General features: G+C 39.9%; 1 protein-coding gene across 1 annotated transcript in view; it reads right to left on the bottom strand.

The window, feature by feature from the left end:
- LOC128661430 (uncharacterized) overlaps positions 1–17862 on the bottom strand; it is an 81807-nt gene extending 63945 nt beyond the window's left edge. Inside the window, exons 1-2 of the mRNA XM_053715684.1 lie at positions 17763–17862; positions 4574–4727 (exon numbers count right to left, since the gene is read on the bottom strand). Coding sequence (XP_053571659.1) covers positions 4574–4727; positions 17763–17862 — 254 coding nt within the window. The remainder of the gene's footprint in view (positions 1–4573; positions 4728–17762) is intronic.
- Positions 17863–18201: the final 339 nt, after the last annotated feature.

An 18201-nucleotide genomic window follows, 5' to 3' on the forward strand; every position in this document is an offset into this window, starting at 1 on the left:
GCGCACTGCCCCAAATTTGAAGTAGGAGGATCGACCAAGCATCTTTTTCCATCTCCCGGTTCCTAAAATCCATGCCATATACACGTCCCCTGGCGCCGCAACTGCCTCTGGGAACCTTACCATTGGTCCAAGTCCGCACGTCTTGTAATTCTCTGTCTGGGAAATTATATATTTATCAAATCTATCTATTTATCTATCAAATCTATCTAACTATCAATCGTATCTATCAAATGTATATTGCATCTATTGATCTATGTAATCTATGTATCTATCTATCAAATCTATCTATCTCGGGGCCGGACTGTTTTGTGACAGCCACTGGTGTTTCGGCCAAATGTTCATCGGCCAAATGTCCGTCGGCTAAACGTCCAGCCACGATTGCACGCGCACTGCCCCAAATTTGAAGTAGGAGGACCGACCAAGCATCTTTTTCCATCTCCCGGTTCCTAAAATCCATGCCATATACACCTCCCCCGATAGGGGGAGTAACAGGTATTAAACTGATCAGAATAGTACTACTTAACACACCACTCATATCTGGTGCCACAGTAGATTGCACGTGCAGTGCCCCAAATTTGAAGTAGGAGGACTGACCAAGCATCTTTTTCCATCTCCCTGTTCCTAAAATCCATGCCATATACACCTCCCCTGGCGCCGCAACTGCCTCTGAGAACCTTACCATGGGTCCCAGACCGCACGTCTTGTAATTCTCTGTCTGTGAAATTATATACTGTATCTATCAAATCGATCTATTTATCAAATCTATCTATCTATCGTATCTATCAAATGTATATTGCATCAATTGATCTATCTATGTAATCTATGTATCTATCTATCAAATCTATCTATCTCGTGGCTGGACTGTTTTGTGACAGCCACTGGTGTTTCGGCCAAATGTCCGTCGGCCAAATGGCTGTCGGCTAAAAGTTCGGCCACGATTGCACGCGCACTGCCCCAAATTTGAAGTAGGAGGACTGACCAAGCATCTTTTTCCATCTCCCGGTTCCTAAAATCCATGCCATATACACCTCCCCTGGCGCCGCAACTGCCTCTGGGAACCTTACCATGGGTGTCAGCCCGCACGTCTTGTAATTCTCTGTCTGGGAAATTATATATCGATCAAATCTATCTATTTATCTATCAAATCTATCTATCTATCTATCATATCTATCAAATGTATATTGCATCTATTGATCTATCTATGTAATCTATGTATCTATCTATCAAATCTATCTATCTCGTGGCCGGACTGTTTTGTGACAGCCACTTGTGCTTCGGCCAAATGTCCATCGGACAAATGTTCGTTGGCCAAATGGCCGTCGGCTAAAAGTCCGGCCACGATTGCACGCGCAGTGCCCCAAATTTGAAGTAGGAGGACCGACCAAGCATCTTTTTCCATCTCCTGGTTCCTAAAATCCATGCCATATACACATCCCCTGGCTCAGCAACTGCCTCTTGGAACCTTACCATGGGTCCCAGACCGCACGTCTTGTAATTATCTGTCTGGGAAATTATATATCTATCAAATCTATCTATTTATCTATCAAATCTATCTAACTATCAATCGTATCTATCAGATGTATATTGCATCTATTGATCTATGTAATCTATGTATCTATCTATCAAATCTATCTATCTCGTGGCCGGACTGTTTTGTGACAGCCACTTGTGTTTCGGCCAAATGTCCGTCGGCCAAATGGCCATCGGCTAAAAGTTCGGCCACGATTGTACGCGCAGTGACCCAAATTTGAAGTAGGAGGACCGACCAAGCATCTTTTTCCATCTCCCGGTTCCTAAAATCCATGCCATATACACGTCCCCTGGCGCAGCAACTGCCTCTGGGAACCTTACCATGGGTCCCAGACCGCACGTCTTGTAATTTTCTGTCTGGGAAATTATATATCTATCAAATCTATCTATTTATCTATCAAATCTATCTAACTATCAATCGTATCCATCAAATGTATATTGCATCTATTGATCTATGTAATCTATGTATCTATATATCAAATCTATCTATCTCGTGGTTGTGCAAATGGACTGTTTGCGGTTGTTTGCGGTGCATTACACGGGGAGTTTGGTCTGTCAAAGTGAAGCGGGCTTAATCCTTACACTACCTGATCGATACAACATCATACCTGATGTTTTAAAGCACGTTATTCCAAACAATTTAGGAATGTTAGGTGATTTATTCCCTTTTGGCTTAAAACCAGACTCTGCATCAACTATGTAATTTTCCGTGGGAGTTTTGCCATGGATCCCCCTCCGGCATGCCACAGTCCAGGTGTTAGTCCCCTTGAAACAACTTTTCCATCACTATTGTGGCCAGAAAGAATCCCTGTTGGTTTTAAAGTTCGCCTGCCTATTGAAGTCAATGGCGATTCGCCCGGTTCGCCGGTTCGCGAACAGTTGCGGAAGTTTGAGTCCGCCGTTCGCGAACCGAAATTTTTAGGTTTGCGACATCACTACTGATGAAGCAGTTCATTTTTTGGAATATCTAAATGCCAATGAGATAGGTCTGACTTTCACTATGGAAAGTAATGCTACTGATTAACTATTTAGATGATACTCTGATAGGCAATGTCAAAAGTGGTGATATTACTACAAAGACATATCGCAAACCAATTTCTATAAACGATTTGCTATATGCGAATAGCATTCATCCTAAATATGTTGCATCAGCGCTGCGTAATCTGCTGGCGCTTTATAAATACCTGATAATAATAATAATAATCAGATATTGCTAAAGGACAGTTAAGAATGAAACATAATTGTTCACTAGAAGATTAAATTAATTAATGGAATATTTTAACTACACAGTTAAAACAAAGATGGTATTCAAACCGTATTACTCTTCAAGCAAAACTTTTTAGGGAACAAAAGAAAATAACCTATGTAGACAAAAAAATATTTATGACAAATCATAGTGATCAGTATACTCAAATTTGTGAGATCATTCGTAAGCATCTACTGATCTTACGAGCAGATGATAAATTAAAATCTATTATTGATACAGGTTGTAGATTCTCTTACACATGTAGCCTTACATTAGGAAATATATTATCTCTAACTAAATTACCAAGTAAAAAGCCAGTTAACTCAGGCACTTTTAAGCGTGGAAGTTCATTATGCAAGGCATGTGATTATGCTGAAGTAACCAGGCACTTCGAGTCATATGTTACAGGCAAGAGATATGAGATCTCTGTGATGGCATCAGAACGAGGCTCCCATAGGAACCTATGCAAACGCGCTCCTAACAATGCGAAAGCGAGCTTGTGTTTACATTGCGATTAACTTGTAATTCCAGCGCACATTATCGTGTGCTGGTATTATAAAGTGGATTGCTATTATCGCTTGCATGCAAGTGATATTTAGCGCTCCACTTGTAATCTGGCCCTATATATCTATATATATCTACATATGTATATATTTATAAAGGTATATAGACTATATATATATATATATATATATATATATATATATATATTTATTACATAAATATATACAGATATATAAATAGAGCAATATATCACTGAGACTGATGACTATTATGAAGCACAGACAGTACTTTATAAACAGTTGTATGCTTTGGAAAACGGTGCTTAGAGGGAACAGTTGCTGTTCTGCATGGGGTTGATAAGGTCTGCCCAGGCACACCCGGCACACCCCATAAGCATTCCTATGGTTTTTAAGGTATATTTTATCTGCCTTTGAAGTGAACAGAGTACAAAAACACCAAACTTATGGAGTTGGTGTTATCCATTTCAGTGCTTTAACTGTTGCCATGGTTTTGATTTCAGGAGGCCATTCACCAGATAGCTAGAGATGTTCATTTAAAAGGACAGTAAACACCTTGTAGAATAATATTCAAGTCTAAACATTTCTAAAGGAAATTAACATGTTTACTGCATTTCCAGTTCTGAGAATTAGAAAAGCTGTTGTTTATTAAATTACCAAAATGGAAACAAAATGGTGACTATTTTTTTTTTTAATTTGTATAAAGGGGGCTGTGCCTCCATGTATGCTTAGTCCAAACACAGTCACGAAATTGCCTTTCAAAGTACATTACTGAACTCCCAGTCACAAATGCTATTTTGAAAACAGGTACTTAACACACGAGAAGACATTTTCGGGAACTTTATGGCTGAAAGGTCTTTAGTGGTGGTCAATTTTTAACAAACAAAATGGTATAGCATAGTGATCACTCGAAAAACTCGGCTTACAATTTGTTCAGAAAGCAAAAGGGGTTTTCAGGAGCCACACAATACAATGAGCTATACAAAGAGTATAATAAAAGTGATATGCTAGTTATAGCAGCACTTGGAGCTAATGCATGTGCATGCACCCTACTGCTTTATCAGCAGCAAGTCATTTACGTGTTAAAAGTTACCACTTTTTTAGTGATACATTTTAACAGAAGCAATTTTCAAAAAGATAAAACATTACAATACATTTACAGATACAGTGACATTTTGGAACCCAGTTCTCATAGGCTCTTGCAATGGTTAATTGAAGCACAAATGATTATTGTGTTCTTATTATAATAGTATAAAAGGTAAAAACAATTGCTTACCCGTCTATGAGAGCTGCTCGGGTTGTGCTTATCTTGCCTGGTTTGTTATAATCTTGATCAAACCAGTGTCTTGTATCAAATCTTTCAGCAGGTATCTCCACAGTACAATTCTTTCCCTCTATGATAACCTTCCAAAAGTTATCTATTCCTTCACCTGTACAGTGACATAAAAACAAATATCTATTACAAATGTTCAAAAAAAGTAATCACTTATCTAAAAGATGTGATATCAAACAAAGGAAAGTATTATCATCAATTGATATCTGATGTTTTAAATCCTTAGAATGGTATAGCACAGTTCAATGAACACAAAAAAACCCTGATTTTATAGGGACAATGTTTGCCAAGATCTAGCTGTCATGCCGGCTGCAAGACCATACCTTTCCATTTTTTTTTTTATAAAATAATGGTTGGTATCCTTAAAGGGACAGTCTAATTGATTATTTTTTTTATTGCTTAAAAAGATAGATATCACATTTACTAACTATTCCACAACGTTGCATAATCTACATTGTTATATTGAAATACTTTATATGCACTAAAAATGCCTGTTTCTAAGCCCCTGCAGGCCACCCCTACCTTCTGGGAGACTGGGGGACACTTCAAATTCGGTTCCCCTTTCTTCCCAGAAGGTCGCACCCCCAAACAAGTGGTATCCCTAAGTGCCTCATCAAATTGCCGATAACATACTAAAGAAACAACTTGATACCTTGCACCCTTCTCGAGCGACACCCCTTTTAAGAAGCATCGAACCGGGGCTCAATTCTATTCCGGCACTGAGTTCCAGGAGCCCGGCTAGGCTGGCAAATTATCGTCGGTCGTCCAGTATTGGAGATATCTTAAAAGGGATTATATAGTTGCTTGCTATTATTTTATGGTAAATATATATTTGAAAGTATATGTTTATGTTTCAAATAATATTAAAGGGACACTGAACCCAAATTTTTTCTTATGTGATTCAGATAGAGCATGCAATTTTAAGCAACTTTCTAAATTACTCCTATTATCAATATTTCTTCATTCTCTTGCTATCTGCATTTGAAAAAGCAGGCATCTAAGCTAAGGAGCCAGGCAATTTTTGGCTCAGAATCCCTGGACAGCACTTGTTTATTGGTGGGTGAATTTATCCACTAATCAGCAAGAACAACCCAGGTTTTTCACCAAAAATGAGCCGGCATCTAAACTTACATTCTTGCTTTTCAAATAAAGATACCAAGAGAATAAAGAAAATAGGATAGAATTTCAGTAGCTCTCATCCTATTGGCTGATTTGAACAGCCAATAGGATTTCAGTAGCTCTCATCTATTGGCTGTTTTGAACAGCCAAGGATTTCAGAAGCTCTCATCCTATTGGCTTATTTGAATTTGAAGAATCAAATCAGCCAATAGGAATGCAAGGTACGCCATTTTAATATGGCTACCTTGCATTCAACTTCAGTGTACGGTGGTGACCGTATAAATAGGACACTCCACACAGGATGGGATAGGCTTTCAGGATAGCTCCGCTCCACGCCGCCGGGATGAAGATAGAAGACGTCCCCGAGGTGGATGAAGGTGTAACCGCCTGGATGAAGACTTCTTGCTGCCTGGATGAAGATGAATGTCCGGACTTCAGGAACCATGAGTAGATATTCAGGGGTTAGTTTTTTCATTTTTTTGGATGTTTTTTTTTTAGATTAGGGCTTTGGGCTTTTGTAAAAGAGCTGAATGCCCTTTTAAGGGCAGTGAAAAAGAGCTGAATGCCCTTTTAAGGGCAATGCCCATACAAATGCCTCTTTAGGGGCAATGGGTAGCTTAGGTTTCTTTTAGAGTTAGGTTTTTTATTTTGGGGAGTTGGTTGGGTGATGGGTTTTACTATTGGGGGGACTTTGTATTTTTTTTTTACAGGTTAAAGAGCTGTTAAACTTAGAGCAATGTCCTACCAAAGGCAATTTTAAGGGCTATTGGTAGTTTATTGTAGGCTAGGTTTTTTTTATAGGGCTATTAGATTAGGTGTAATTGTTTTTATTTTTGATAATTTCGTTTATTATTTTTTGTAAATTTAGTGTTTTTTATTTTTTGTAATTTAGTGTTTATTATTTTTAGTAATTTTAGAATTTTTATTTTTTTTCTTAGTTTTAGGTTTTTTTAAATTTGTAATTTAATTTTTTTTTGGTAGTATTTTTTTATTTTATTTATATTTAGGGTTTAATAGTTTAATTTAGTGTTTTGCGATGCGGGAGGCTGGAGGTTTAGGGTTTAATAGTTTAATTTAGTGTTTTGCGATGTGGGAGGCCAGAGGTTTAGGGGTTAATAACTTTATTATTGTGGCGGCGATGTTGGGGGCGGTTTAGGGGTTAATATATTTAAATAGTGTTGGCGATATGGGTGGGTGGCAGATAAGGAGTTAATAGGTTTATTTAATAGTCGCGATGTGGGTGGGTGGCAGATTATGGGTTAATAGCTTTAATATAGTGTTTGCGATGCAGGAGGGTGGCGGTTTAAGGGTTAATAGGTAGTTTATGGGTGTTAGTGTACTTTGTAACAGTTTAGTTATGAGTTTTGTGAAACATTTTTGTTTCGCAAAATCCATAACTACTGCTCTCAGATGGCGGCTTGGATCGTGTCGGTATAGGCTATAACGCAAACATTTTAGCCCAACCACACAACCTGTAATACCGGTGCTATGAAAATCCCACACAAAAACGTCATTTTTTTTGAGTGCGGAATGGACATTGCGTTACAGGCTAAAATGCTTGCGGTATAGCTATACCGACACAACTCGTAATATGCATTCCTAGCCATTACACTGGAATGGCCATTTTTCAGCATTAGAAGCTGTACCGCAACACTTGTAATCTAGCCGTTAGTGAGGTTAGTGTAGGGGGGAGGGTTAGTTTAGAGATGGGGTTAGGTTTTAGGTAAAGTAGGGTTAGATTGCATTTGGGGTTTGGCGGTTTAGGCTTATTTTTCAATTTTTTTTACTTAGATTTTTTTTTTCTTTTTTTAACTTAGGGGGTTTAGTTTAGAGGGGGGGGGGGTTAGGTGATATGTTAGTTTGGGTTTGTGGTATATGGCGGCATAGGTGTTAATATATAGATGCTTGTGTTGGGTATGTGGCGGCATAGGGGTTAATAGGATAGTTGAAAAATGTTAACTTTTCCAAACGAGTACGAGTGCAACACAGCTAACTTACCAGTAATGGTTAACTCAGCATAGCATCTAAGAACCTAGATATAATTTACAGAGTGGTGGTTAATGTACACTGTACATTCGCCCCTCTAGCTGCTACAAATATTTAGAGTCACAATTTATTTAAGTGTGCAATCATAGGCCTAGATTTGGAGTTCGGCGGTAAAAGGGCTGTTAACGCTCCGCGGGTTTTTTTCTGGCCGCACCATAAATTTAACTCTGGTATCGAGAGTTCAAACAAATGCTGCGTTAGGCTCCAAAAAAGGAGCGTAGAGCATATTTACCGCAAATGCAACTCTCGATACCAGAGTTGCTTACGGACGCGGCCGGCATCAAAAACGTGCTCGTGCACGATTCTCCCATAGGAAACAATGGGGCAGTTTGAGCTGAAAAAAAACCTAACACCTGCAAAAAAGCAGCGTTCAGCTCTTAACGCAGCCCCATTGTTTCCTATGGGGAAACACTTCCTACGTCTGCACCTAACACTCTAACATGTACCCCGAGTCTAAACACCCCTAACCTTACACTTATTAACCCCTAATCTGCCGCCCCCGCTATCGCTGACCCCTGCATTACACTTTTAACCCCTAATCTGCCGCTCCGTAAACCGCCGCCACCTACGTTATCCCTATGTACCCCTAATCTGCTGCCCTAACATCGCCGACCCCTATGTTATATTTATTAACCCCTAATCTGCCCCCCACAACGTCGCCGACACCTGCCTACACTTATTAACCCCTAATCTGCCGAGCGGACCTGAGCGCTACTATAATAAAGTTATTAACCCCTAATCCGCCTCACTAACCCTATCATAAATAGTATTAACCCCTAATCTGCCCTCCCTAACATCGCCGACACCTACCTTCAATTATTAACCCCTAATCTGCCGACCGGAGCTCACCGCTATTCTAATAAATGTATTAACCCCTAAAGCTAAGTCTAACCCTAACACTAACACCCCCCTAAGTTAAATATAATTTTTATCTAACGAAATAAATTAACTCTTATTAAATAAATGATTCCTATTTAAAGCTAAATACTTACCTGTAAAATAAATCCTAATATAGCTACAATATAAATTATAATTATATTATAGCTATTTTAGGATTAATATTTATTTTACAGGCAACTTTGTAATTATTTTAACCAGGTACAATAGCTATTAAATAGTTAAGAACTATTTAATAGTTACCTAGTTAAAATAATAACAAATTTACCTGTAAAATAAATCCTAACCTAAGATATAATTAAACCTAACACTACCCTATCAATAAAATAATTAAATAAACTACCTACAATTACCTACAATTAACCTAACACTACACTATCAATAAATTAATTAAACACAATTGCTACAAATAAATACAATTAAATAAACTATCTAAAGTACAAAAAATAAAAAAGAACTAAGTTACAGAAAATAATAAAATATTTACAAACATAAGAAAAATATTACAACAATTTTAAACTAATTACACCTACTCTAAGCCCCCTAATAAAATAACAAAGCCCCCCAAAATAAAAAATTCCCTACCCTATTCTAAAATACAAATATTACAAGCTCTTTTACCTTACCAGCCCTGAACAGGGCCCTTTGCGGGGCATGCCCCAAGAATTTCAGCTCTTTTGCCTGTAAAAAAAAACATACAATACCCCCCCCCAACATTACAACCCACCACCCACATACCCCTAATCTAACCCAAACCCCCCTTAAATAAACCTAACACTAATCCCCTGAAGATCTTCCTACCTTGTCTTCACCATACCAGGTTCACCGATCCGTCCTGGCTCCAAGATCTTCATCCAACCCAAGCGGGGGTTGGCGATCCATAATCCGGTGCTCCAAAGTCTTCCTCCTATCCGGCAAGAAGAGGACATCCGGACCGGCAAACATCTTCTCCAAGCGGCATCTTCTATCTTCTTCCATCCGATGACGACCGGCTCCATCTTGAAGACCTCCAGCGCGGATCCATCCTCTTCTTCCGACGACTAGACGACGAATGACGGTTCCTTTAAGGGACGTCATCCAAGATGGCGTCCCTCGAATTCCGATTGGCTGATAGGATTCTATCAGCCAATCGGAATTAAGGTAGGAATTTTCTGATTGGCTGATGGAATCAGCCAATCAGAATATAGTTCAATCCGATTGGCTGATCCAATCAGCCAATCAGATTGAGCTCGCATTCTATTGGCTGTTCCGATCAGCCAATAGAATGCGAGCTCAATCTGATTGGCTGATTGGATCAGCCAATCGGATTGAACTATATTCTGATTGGCTGATTCCATCAGCCAATCAGAAAATTCCTACCTTAATTCCGATTGGCTGATAGAATCCTATCAGCCAATCGGAATTCGAGGGACGCCATCTTGGATGACGTCCCTTAAAGGAACCGTCATTCGTCGTCTAGTCGTCGGAAGAAGAGGATGGATCCGCGCTGGAGGTCTTCAAGATGGAGCCGGTCGTCATCGGATGGAAGAAGATAGAAGATGCCGCTTGGAGAAGATGTTTGCCGGTCCGGATGTCCTCTTCTTGCCGGATAGGAGGAAGACTTTGGAGCACCGGATTATGGATCGCCAACCCCCGCTTGGGTTGGATGAAGATCTTGGAGCCAGGACGGATCGGTGAACCTGGTATGGTGAAGACAAGGTAGGAAGATCTTCAGGGGCTTAGTGTTAGGTTTATTTAAGGGGGGTTTGGGTTAGATTAGGGGTATGTGGGTGGTGGGTTGTAATGTTGGGGGGGGGTATTGTATGTTTTTTTTTACAGGCAAAAGAGCTGAAATTCTTGGGGCATGCCCCGCAAAGGGCCCTGTTCAGGGCTGGTAAGGTAAAAGAGCTTGTAATATTTGTATTTTAGAATAGGGTAGGGAATTTTTTATTTTGGGGGGCTTTGTTATTTTATTAGGGGGCTTAGAGTAGGTGTAATTAGTTTAAAATTGTTGTAATATTTTTCTTATGTTTGTAAATATTTTATTATTTTCTGTAACTTAGTTCTTTTTTATTTTTTGTACTTTAGATAGTTTATTTAATTGTATTTATTTGTAGCAATTGTGTTTAATTAATTTATTGATAGTGTAGTGTTAGGTTAATTGTAGGTAATTGTAGGTAGTTTATTTAATTATTTTATTGATAGGGTAGTGTTAGGTTTAATTATATCTTAGGTTAGGATTTATTTTACAGGTAAATTTGTTATTATTTTAACTAGGTAACTATTAAATAGTTCTTAACTATTTAATAGCTATTGTACCTGGTTAAAATAATTACAAAGTTGCCTGTAAAATAAATATTAATCCTAAAATAGCTATAATATAATTATAATTTATATTGTAGCTATATTAGGATTTATTTTACAGGTAAGTATTTAGCTTTAAATAGGAATCATTTATTTAATAAGAGTTAATTTATTTCGTTAGATAAAAATTATATTTAACTTAGGGGGGTGTTAGTGTTAGGGTTAGACTTAGCTTTAGGGGTTAATACATTTATTAGAATAGCGGTGAGCTCCGGTCGGCAGATTAGGGGTTAATAATTGAAGGTAGGTGTCGGCGATGTTAGGGAGGGCAGATTAGGGGTTAATACTATTTATGATAGGGTTAGTGAGGCGGATTAGGGGTTAATAACTTTATTATAGTAGCGCTCAGGTCCGCTCGGCAGATTAGGGGTTAATAAGTGTAGGTAGGTGTCGGCGACGTTGAGGGGGGCAGATTAGGGGTTAATAAATATAACATAGGGGTCGGCGATGTTAGGGGTAGCAGATTAGGGGTACATAGGGATAACGTAGGTGGCGGCGATTTGCGGTCGGAAGATTAGGGGTTAATTATTTTAAGTAGCTTGCGGCGACGTTGTGGGGGGCAAGTTAGGGGTTAATAGATATAATACAGGGGTCGGCGGTGTTAGGGGCAGCAGATTAGGGGTACATAAGTATAACGTAGGTGGCGGTCGGCAGATTAGGGGTTAAAAATTTTAATCGAGTGGCGGCGATGTGGGGGGACCTCGGTTTAGGGGTACATAGGTAGTTTATGGGTGTTAGTGTACTTTAGGGTACAGTAGTTAAGAGCTTTATAAACCGGCGTTAGCCAGAAAGCTCTTAACTCCTGCTATTTTCAGGCGGCTCGAATCTTGTCGTTAGAGCTCTAACGCTCACTGCAGAAACGACTCTAAATACCGGCGTTAGGAAGATCCCATTGAAAAGATAGGCTACGCAAATGGCGTAGGGGGATCTGCGGTATGGAAAAGTCGCGGCTGAAAAGTGAGCGTTAGACCCTTTAATCACTGACTCCAAATACCAGCGGGCGGCCAAAACCAGCGTTAGGAGCCTCTAACGCTGGTTTTGACGGCTACCGCCGAACTCTAAATCTAGGCCATAGTGATTCCTAGGGGGATACAGGATCAAATAGATGGATTTGAATGTATTATTCAACCTCCTCTGGACATAACGTTAACTGATACATAATAATGCAACACTGTAACATTTGACACATATAGCAACTCGGTTCTTTTTGCTGCTTAGTAAATGGCAACAATTTTGCTGGGGCTCTTTTCTGCATTTACTTGTCAGTACTGACATCCTACCAAATAAAGAGAAACTTTATTTATCCTATTCTCTACAATATACCCATGTGACCATAACCCCACTGGATTTTATTTGTCTATATTCAAAATCATGCACACATTAATAAAACCATTTCGGTTGGTAGCTCATTCTTATCTGCATATATGGGATAACTATCCAATTACACATACAAGTGTTTTTGGGAACTATACAATAGGGATACTGAGCCAACAACACAGCAGGTACAAAATTGGTTTTAGATTTTCCCATTTTTTACTACTTTTGAATGAATAAAGGTTATGTTTTATTTTATACTCCTTTGTGCCACATTATTTTTGGGATAATTTTACCTCAATTATTTTTCTTTTCTTTTGTCTTGCCATCCATGGTTGTGAGTTAATTTGGTGGAGTGCTAGATGGTGTATACATTTTCAGTACCTATGCTGAAATATTTATAAAACGCTAATAGGATAGTACTTGCGGTGGGTGTGGGTGTGGCTGTTTAGAGATTAATTGCGACATGCAATGGGTATGTGACAGTTTAGATCTTTATTAGTGTAGTGTAAGTGTGCGATCGTGGGGTACTTTGGTTTAGGGGTATTAGGATTAGTGGTTAGGCAGATGGCAGTTCTATTCAAGGGATCCTTTTCTATACATCGCCAATATGGTCGGCAATGCTGGGTGTTGTCTTCGCCGACCAATGGCAAGGGGGCTCAAGTCTGGTTTCCTTCTTAGACATTCTTTGGGATTTAGCTCTACAGCTACCTGATTTGTACAAAATTTGTAAATAATTTTAATATAAAGTAAGCTATTTGTTAAACCAAAATTATTTAACTGTTAATAAGCCTGATATACATACATTATACAATTCAATTCAATTAAACTGTAATAAATAATAAAAATATAGGCATTGTATTATTTATACACATATGTTTTTCAACATGAATTGTACATGCTTTTTTACATGCAAAAGTGCCAATTTAAAGGGATATAAAACCCCAAAAAATTATTTTGTAATTCAGACAGATCTTACACATTTAAAATATGTTTTTCAATTTACTTCTATTATTAACTTTGCTTTATTTCCTCTGTATTCTTTGTTGAAAACGATCTAAGTTGGCATCTGGAGCACTAAATGGTAGGAAATAGTGCTGCCATATAGTGCTCTTGCAAATGGATAACATTCTTGCAAAACTGCTGCCATATAGTGCTCCAGACATGGGCAGGCTTCTAAGCTTACGTCCCTGCTTTTTAACCCTTCTGTGGCCCTCTCTGCGTCGGACAGCAGTGGTGCTGATCGTTGGTGGCATGGGAGGGTAAGGAGGGAGGCGGGTGGGCAGCCCATTGCTGGAGGGGGGGGTGGGAGGGGTGGGACAGCTACGCTACAGAAAAAAAATTCTTTCGAGCGAAAGGGAAGTGGAAGGAGGGAGGAGGGAGAGGGGGAGATCATACAGTAGAGGTGAGATTAGAGGGTGGAAAAGTGATCTGGGAAGAGAGTAAATGAGGTGGGGGCAGCTATACTACAGAACAAATGTGTGTGTGTTTTTTTACTAAATCAAGTTGCCAAACTTTGTAAAACTGGATACTAGCAGTAGGGTTGCCACCTCAGCCATGTTTTCCTGGACACTTATGAGTTACACAAGCTGCAGGGCATGCAGGGAGGAACATGTATTGTGCTGTTCATCAGCACTATTCATGTAATATATAGAGGCACAATACATGTTCCTCCCTGCATGCCCTGCAGCATGTGCAACTCATAAGTGTCCAGGAAAACATGGCCAAGGCAACCCTAACTGGCAGACAGCTGCTAGTACCCAAGATGGCAGATCTAGTTAGAGGTGGGAGGGTTAGAGAGGTTTTTGGGAGGGATCAGGGAGGTGGAAAGGTAAGGGGTTAATCCTACACTTAAAATATATATATATATATATATATATATATATATATATATATATATATATATCTATATATATCTAAAACTGCATACTGGCAGACGGTCTGCCAGTACTTAAGATGGGGTGACCAGTGGAGGGGTGGGTGAGGGAAGAGAGCTGTTTGAGAGGAATCAGAGGGTGTGAAGTATCAGGTGGAAGCTAACCTCTAGACTAAAGCTAAAATTAACCTTACAAACTACCTAATTAACCCCTTCACTGCTGGAAATAATAAAAGTGTGGTGTGCAGCTGCAATTAGCAGCCTTCTAATTAGCAAAAAGCAATGGCAAAGCCATATATGTCTGCTATTTCTGAACAAAGGAGGTGCCAGAGAAGCTTTTACAACCATTTGTGCCATGATTCCACAAGCTGTTTGTAGTTAATTTCAGTGAGAAACCTAAAGCTTGTGAAAAAGTTAACAATTTTATTTATTTGGCGGTGAAATGGTGGCATAAAATATATCAAAATGGGCCTAGATCAATACTTTGGGTTGTCTACTAAAAAAAATATATATATAGTTTTGATAGGTAAATAATAAAAACAAGGCTCTATTTCTGTTTAAATTGAGTGATGGCAAAATTGCTAAAATTGCTCTGGTCTTTTGGGGAAGTTTTAGTCTGAAATGCCCAGTCCTTAAAGGGTTAACTAAAGATGCCAAGAAAACAAAGAAAAATTAATAATATAAATAATTTAGAAAGTTGTTTAAAATTGTGGTGCTGGATCCGGTTCCGGTGGAGGAGGAGCTACACAGCAGTGGCTCAGCTTGGTTCTCCAGTCTGTTGGCAATTTGCGGTGATTTCCTCGCGCTAACCCCCTGCCTTGGGGCTTACCCTTGACAGTCATTTCACCTACTCCGGAACCCTAAGCAGTGGTCTACCATCCCACCGCTTTGACCCAAAGCTATTTCCTCTTTTTTTTCTTTGACTCAACACATAAGTACTAACTTGGCGTCTGCCAACTTACTAGCAGACTTAAGTCTACATTCTTTCACGGACAGCCCTACTCTGTCAGCCTGCTTTCGTCTGCAGTACTAAGAACTCTAACGAACTTTGACCCTCCCCCCTCCCTGCACTTTCTGAATACCTCTCCCGGCAAATCTCACATCAGTCTGCCTGCTCCTGTCCGCGATCCGCCCGGCGGGTCTTGTTGCTGTGGGCGCGTCCCTCTCCCTCCCCCACCGGTGCTGCGTGGGAGGGAGTCAGGCTTGGATCTCTGTGTGGTCCCGCTGTGCACCTTTCCCTCACGTTGTGACGGCCGCTTGGCGCGGCGCCGCTCACCCCCCCCCCCCACCGGTGCTGCGTGGGGGGAGCCGAGCGTGGCTCTTGGCCTGGTAGTCATTTTTGCCGGATGACGTCTTCGCTGGCCTGGTTCAGCAACATAACAAGCAGGAAATATCCACGGAGTAAGACCGGCTTAAAGTCACCGCAGGAGGGGGTGAGTTTGAGTCAGCTCGGCTGACGAAAAGCTAAATGAAAGCTTACTAAGTGATTTGGAAGCAGGTATTGACAGTAACAAGGGCTTGACCAGTAAACTAAGGGACAACTCATTTTTCATTTATTTAATGAACACTACCAGTTAAAATGGAAAGACTGTTAAAGGCTAATTATTAGAAGCCTGGATGAACTTTTGTTTATTTCCTCAGCTGTTAAGCTCCGGGGCTCTTGGAAAAAACCTTCTTCCTTGCTTTGTCCTAATTACCCCGTCTTAAATCCTTCCTGCCTGAATATTGTTGGCTTCTAAAATTTTATTGTACTTATTAGTATAGCTGGCAATTATTTCCTGTTTTTCTCTCCTTTTCGCTCCCAGTTCTTGTCATCACTGTTCTGCTGGAACAACTGATGCCCCCCAAGGTTTATTTAATATATCTTTATTAGGGTTTAACTTACTGGGCATTCTAAATCCTTTGTCAAAAGGAAGGAGGAGGGCGAGAGAAGGGAGTGAAGCAAATCGAGAAAGGGTAAACCTGAGCCTGGGCAGGGTAATAAAGAGGGCTTACATTTAAAGTACTTTTCGACTGCCTGCAGCATATCTACCTTTGTTGTAGTCACTGAAAGGTTTCTGCTAAATTTTGGTCTTCCTGGACTAACCCCAAATAATTCACCCCTGCCAACAAGCATAATTTAGAAACTAGTCAAACCACATTCCCTGAAACCCTCTACCCTTTGATGCTTAATCTTTAATAATTTTTCCTCATTATATATTGTATTTGGCCTTTCTAGAATAAATTAAGCTACTTACCATACTGACTAAATCCGTTTTCCTTTTGCATATAATCTGCCACACAAGTTATTTGTTACACACGGTTCCCACCCCAACCTTACCCTATTATAAGTTTTATGCTTATTATGTTCATTAATCCTTGGGTAAACTCATAAATTCTCTGGTGTAGGATTAAGGGAAGCCTCACTCCTGGCCTCCCGCCCAGTAGAGGCCATTAGTTAAAGTCAGTTCACCTACCTAAAACAGCAGGGAGACTGGGTGAACGAGGAGAAGAGGGGAAGGGAAAGAGAAAATTATTCTTTTTCTTTTTTCTCCTTTTCTATAGGCGGTGATTGATGCACAGTTTGTACTTTAAGGTTTTCTAGGCCTTAATTTTTCTCAGGCTCCACATTGACTCAAAACAACCCCTTGATTCTGCCTCCTATTTGCCGCTACCATCGGTTGCGCGATCGAGCCTTACTCACCTCACTTGGCTTGACCTCTAACTCACTTTTTTTTTTCTCTCTTGCACGCCGATAAGAGATTGGTTCACCAACACTATTTCCCCACCTCCCTCACTTCCCACCCTCACCTCCCCATGATATTGTTCACATAGTAGGCACGGGTAGGGATTTTCCTCCAGTATCACTTTTCCCTTCCCTTTTTTTTTCTTCCTTCACTATTTTCTTTGCGCACATAGTGGCACATGGATACATTTTTTCACCTTCACCCCAAGACTCCCTTGCCAACGATGGCAGCAAGACAAAGAGATAGAAAAGTAAAAAATACCGCAGACACTCTGCCTGAGTCTCAAACATCTGCCATTATACCTCTCGCACCTGATACCTACAACATGCAAACTCTGGTTACCAAAATTTCAGAGGCCCTGGCAAGGCTGAGATTAAGCAAGACCTTGTATCACTTTCACAAGAAGTCAGGCAATTCGCCATCAGAATTGGCGAAGCTGAACAGAGGGTCTCAGATCTGGAAGACTTAACCACACTACATACTACCAATTTAGATGCAGTTAACCGATCTATCATTACAATACAGACTAAACTAGAAGATCTTGAGAATCGTGCCCGTAGGAATAACATAAGGATAATTGGCATACCAGAGAACGGGCCCCACGAGGACCTAGCTATGTTTGTTTCAGAAACATTGCCACAACTTCTTAAACTTCCACCTAATTACCCAAGGATTATAGTCGAAAGAGTCCATAGGCTAGGTAAGCCCTGGTTAGACAACAAAGGGAATCACAGGCCTAGGCCGGTAATAGCGAAACTCCTGAATTTTCAGGATAAAGTCTCATTGCTACAATTTTTTCGTAAAAACCAACCTATATCTTTTAACGGATCGGGGATTCTCCTCTTCCAGGACTTCTCTTCTGAGACGTCCTCCAGGAGGAGAGCCCTTGCCCCAACATGTTCCAAACTCATTCAGCAAGGATATCAAGCCACTATTATCTACCCAGCAAAATTAAAATTGATACTAGGCACAAACACCCAGGTCTTTAACTCTTTACCAGAGGTTGAACAATTTTTGAAAGAATCAAACTTGTTAGATAAACAACCATCTGAGTAAGGCAGGTTAATAGTTCCTCCCTAAACTAACTTATGTGCTGTGATGTTTTATTTCTTTTTCCTCTTTTTACTGTTTCCTTTTTTTTTTTTTTTTTTCTTTTTTTCTTTTCTTTTCTCTTCTCTCCCTCCCCTTCTTACTTTCATTCTCCTCGCCCACTTCTGTCAGGTAGAATTCCTTCTCCCTGAATGGCAAAT

This window comes from Bombina bombina, chromosome 5 (genome assembly GCF_027579735.1).
Source record: "Bombina bombina isolate aBomBom1 chromosome 5, aBomBom1.pri, whole genome shotgun sequence".
In the NCBI taxonomy this organism is placed as follows: domain Eukaryota; kingdom Metazoa; phylum Chordata; class Amphibia; order Anura; family Bombinatoridae; genus Bombina; species Bombina bombina.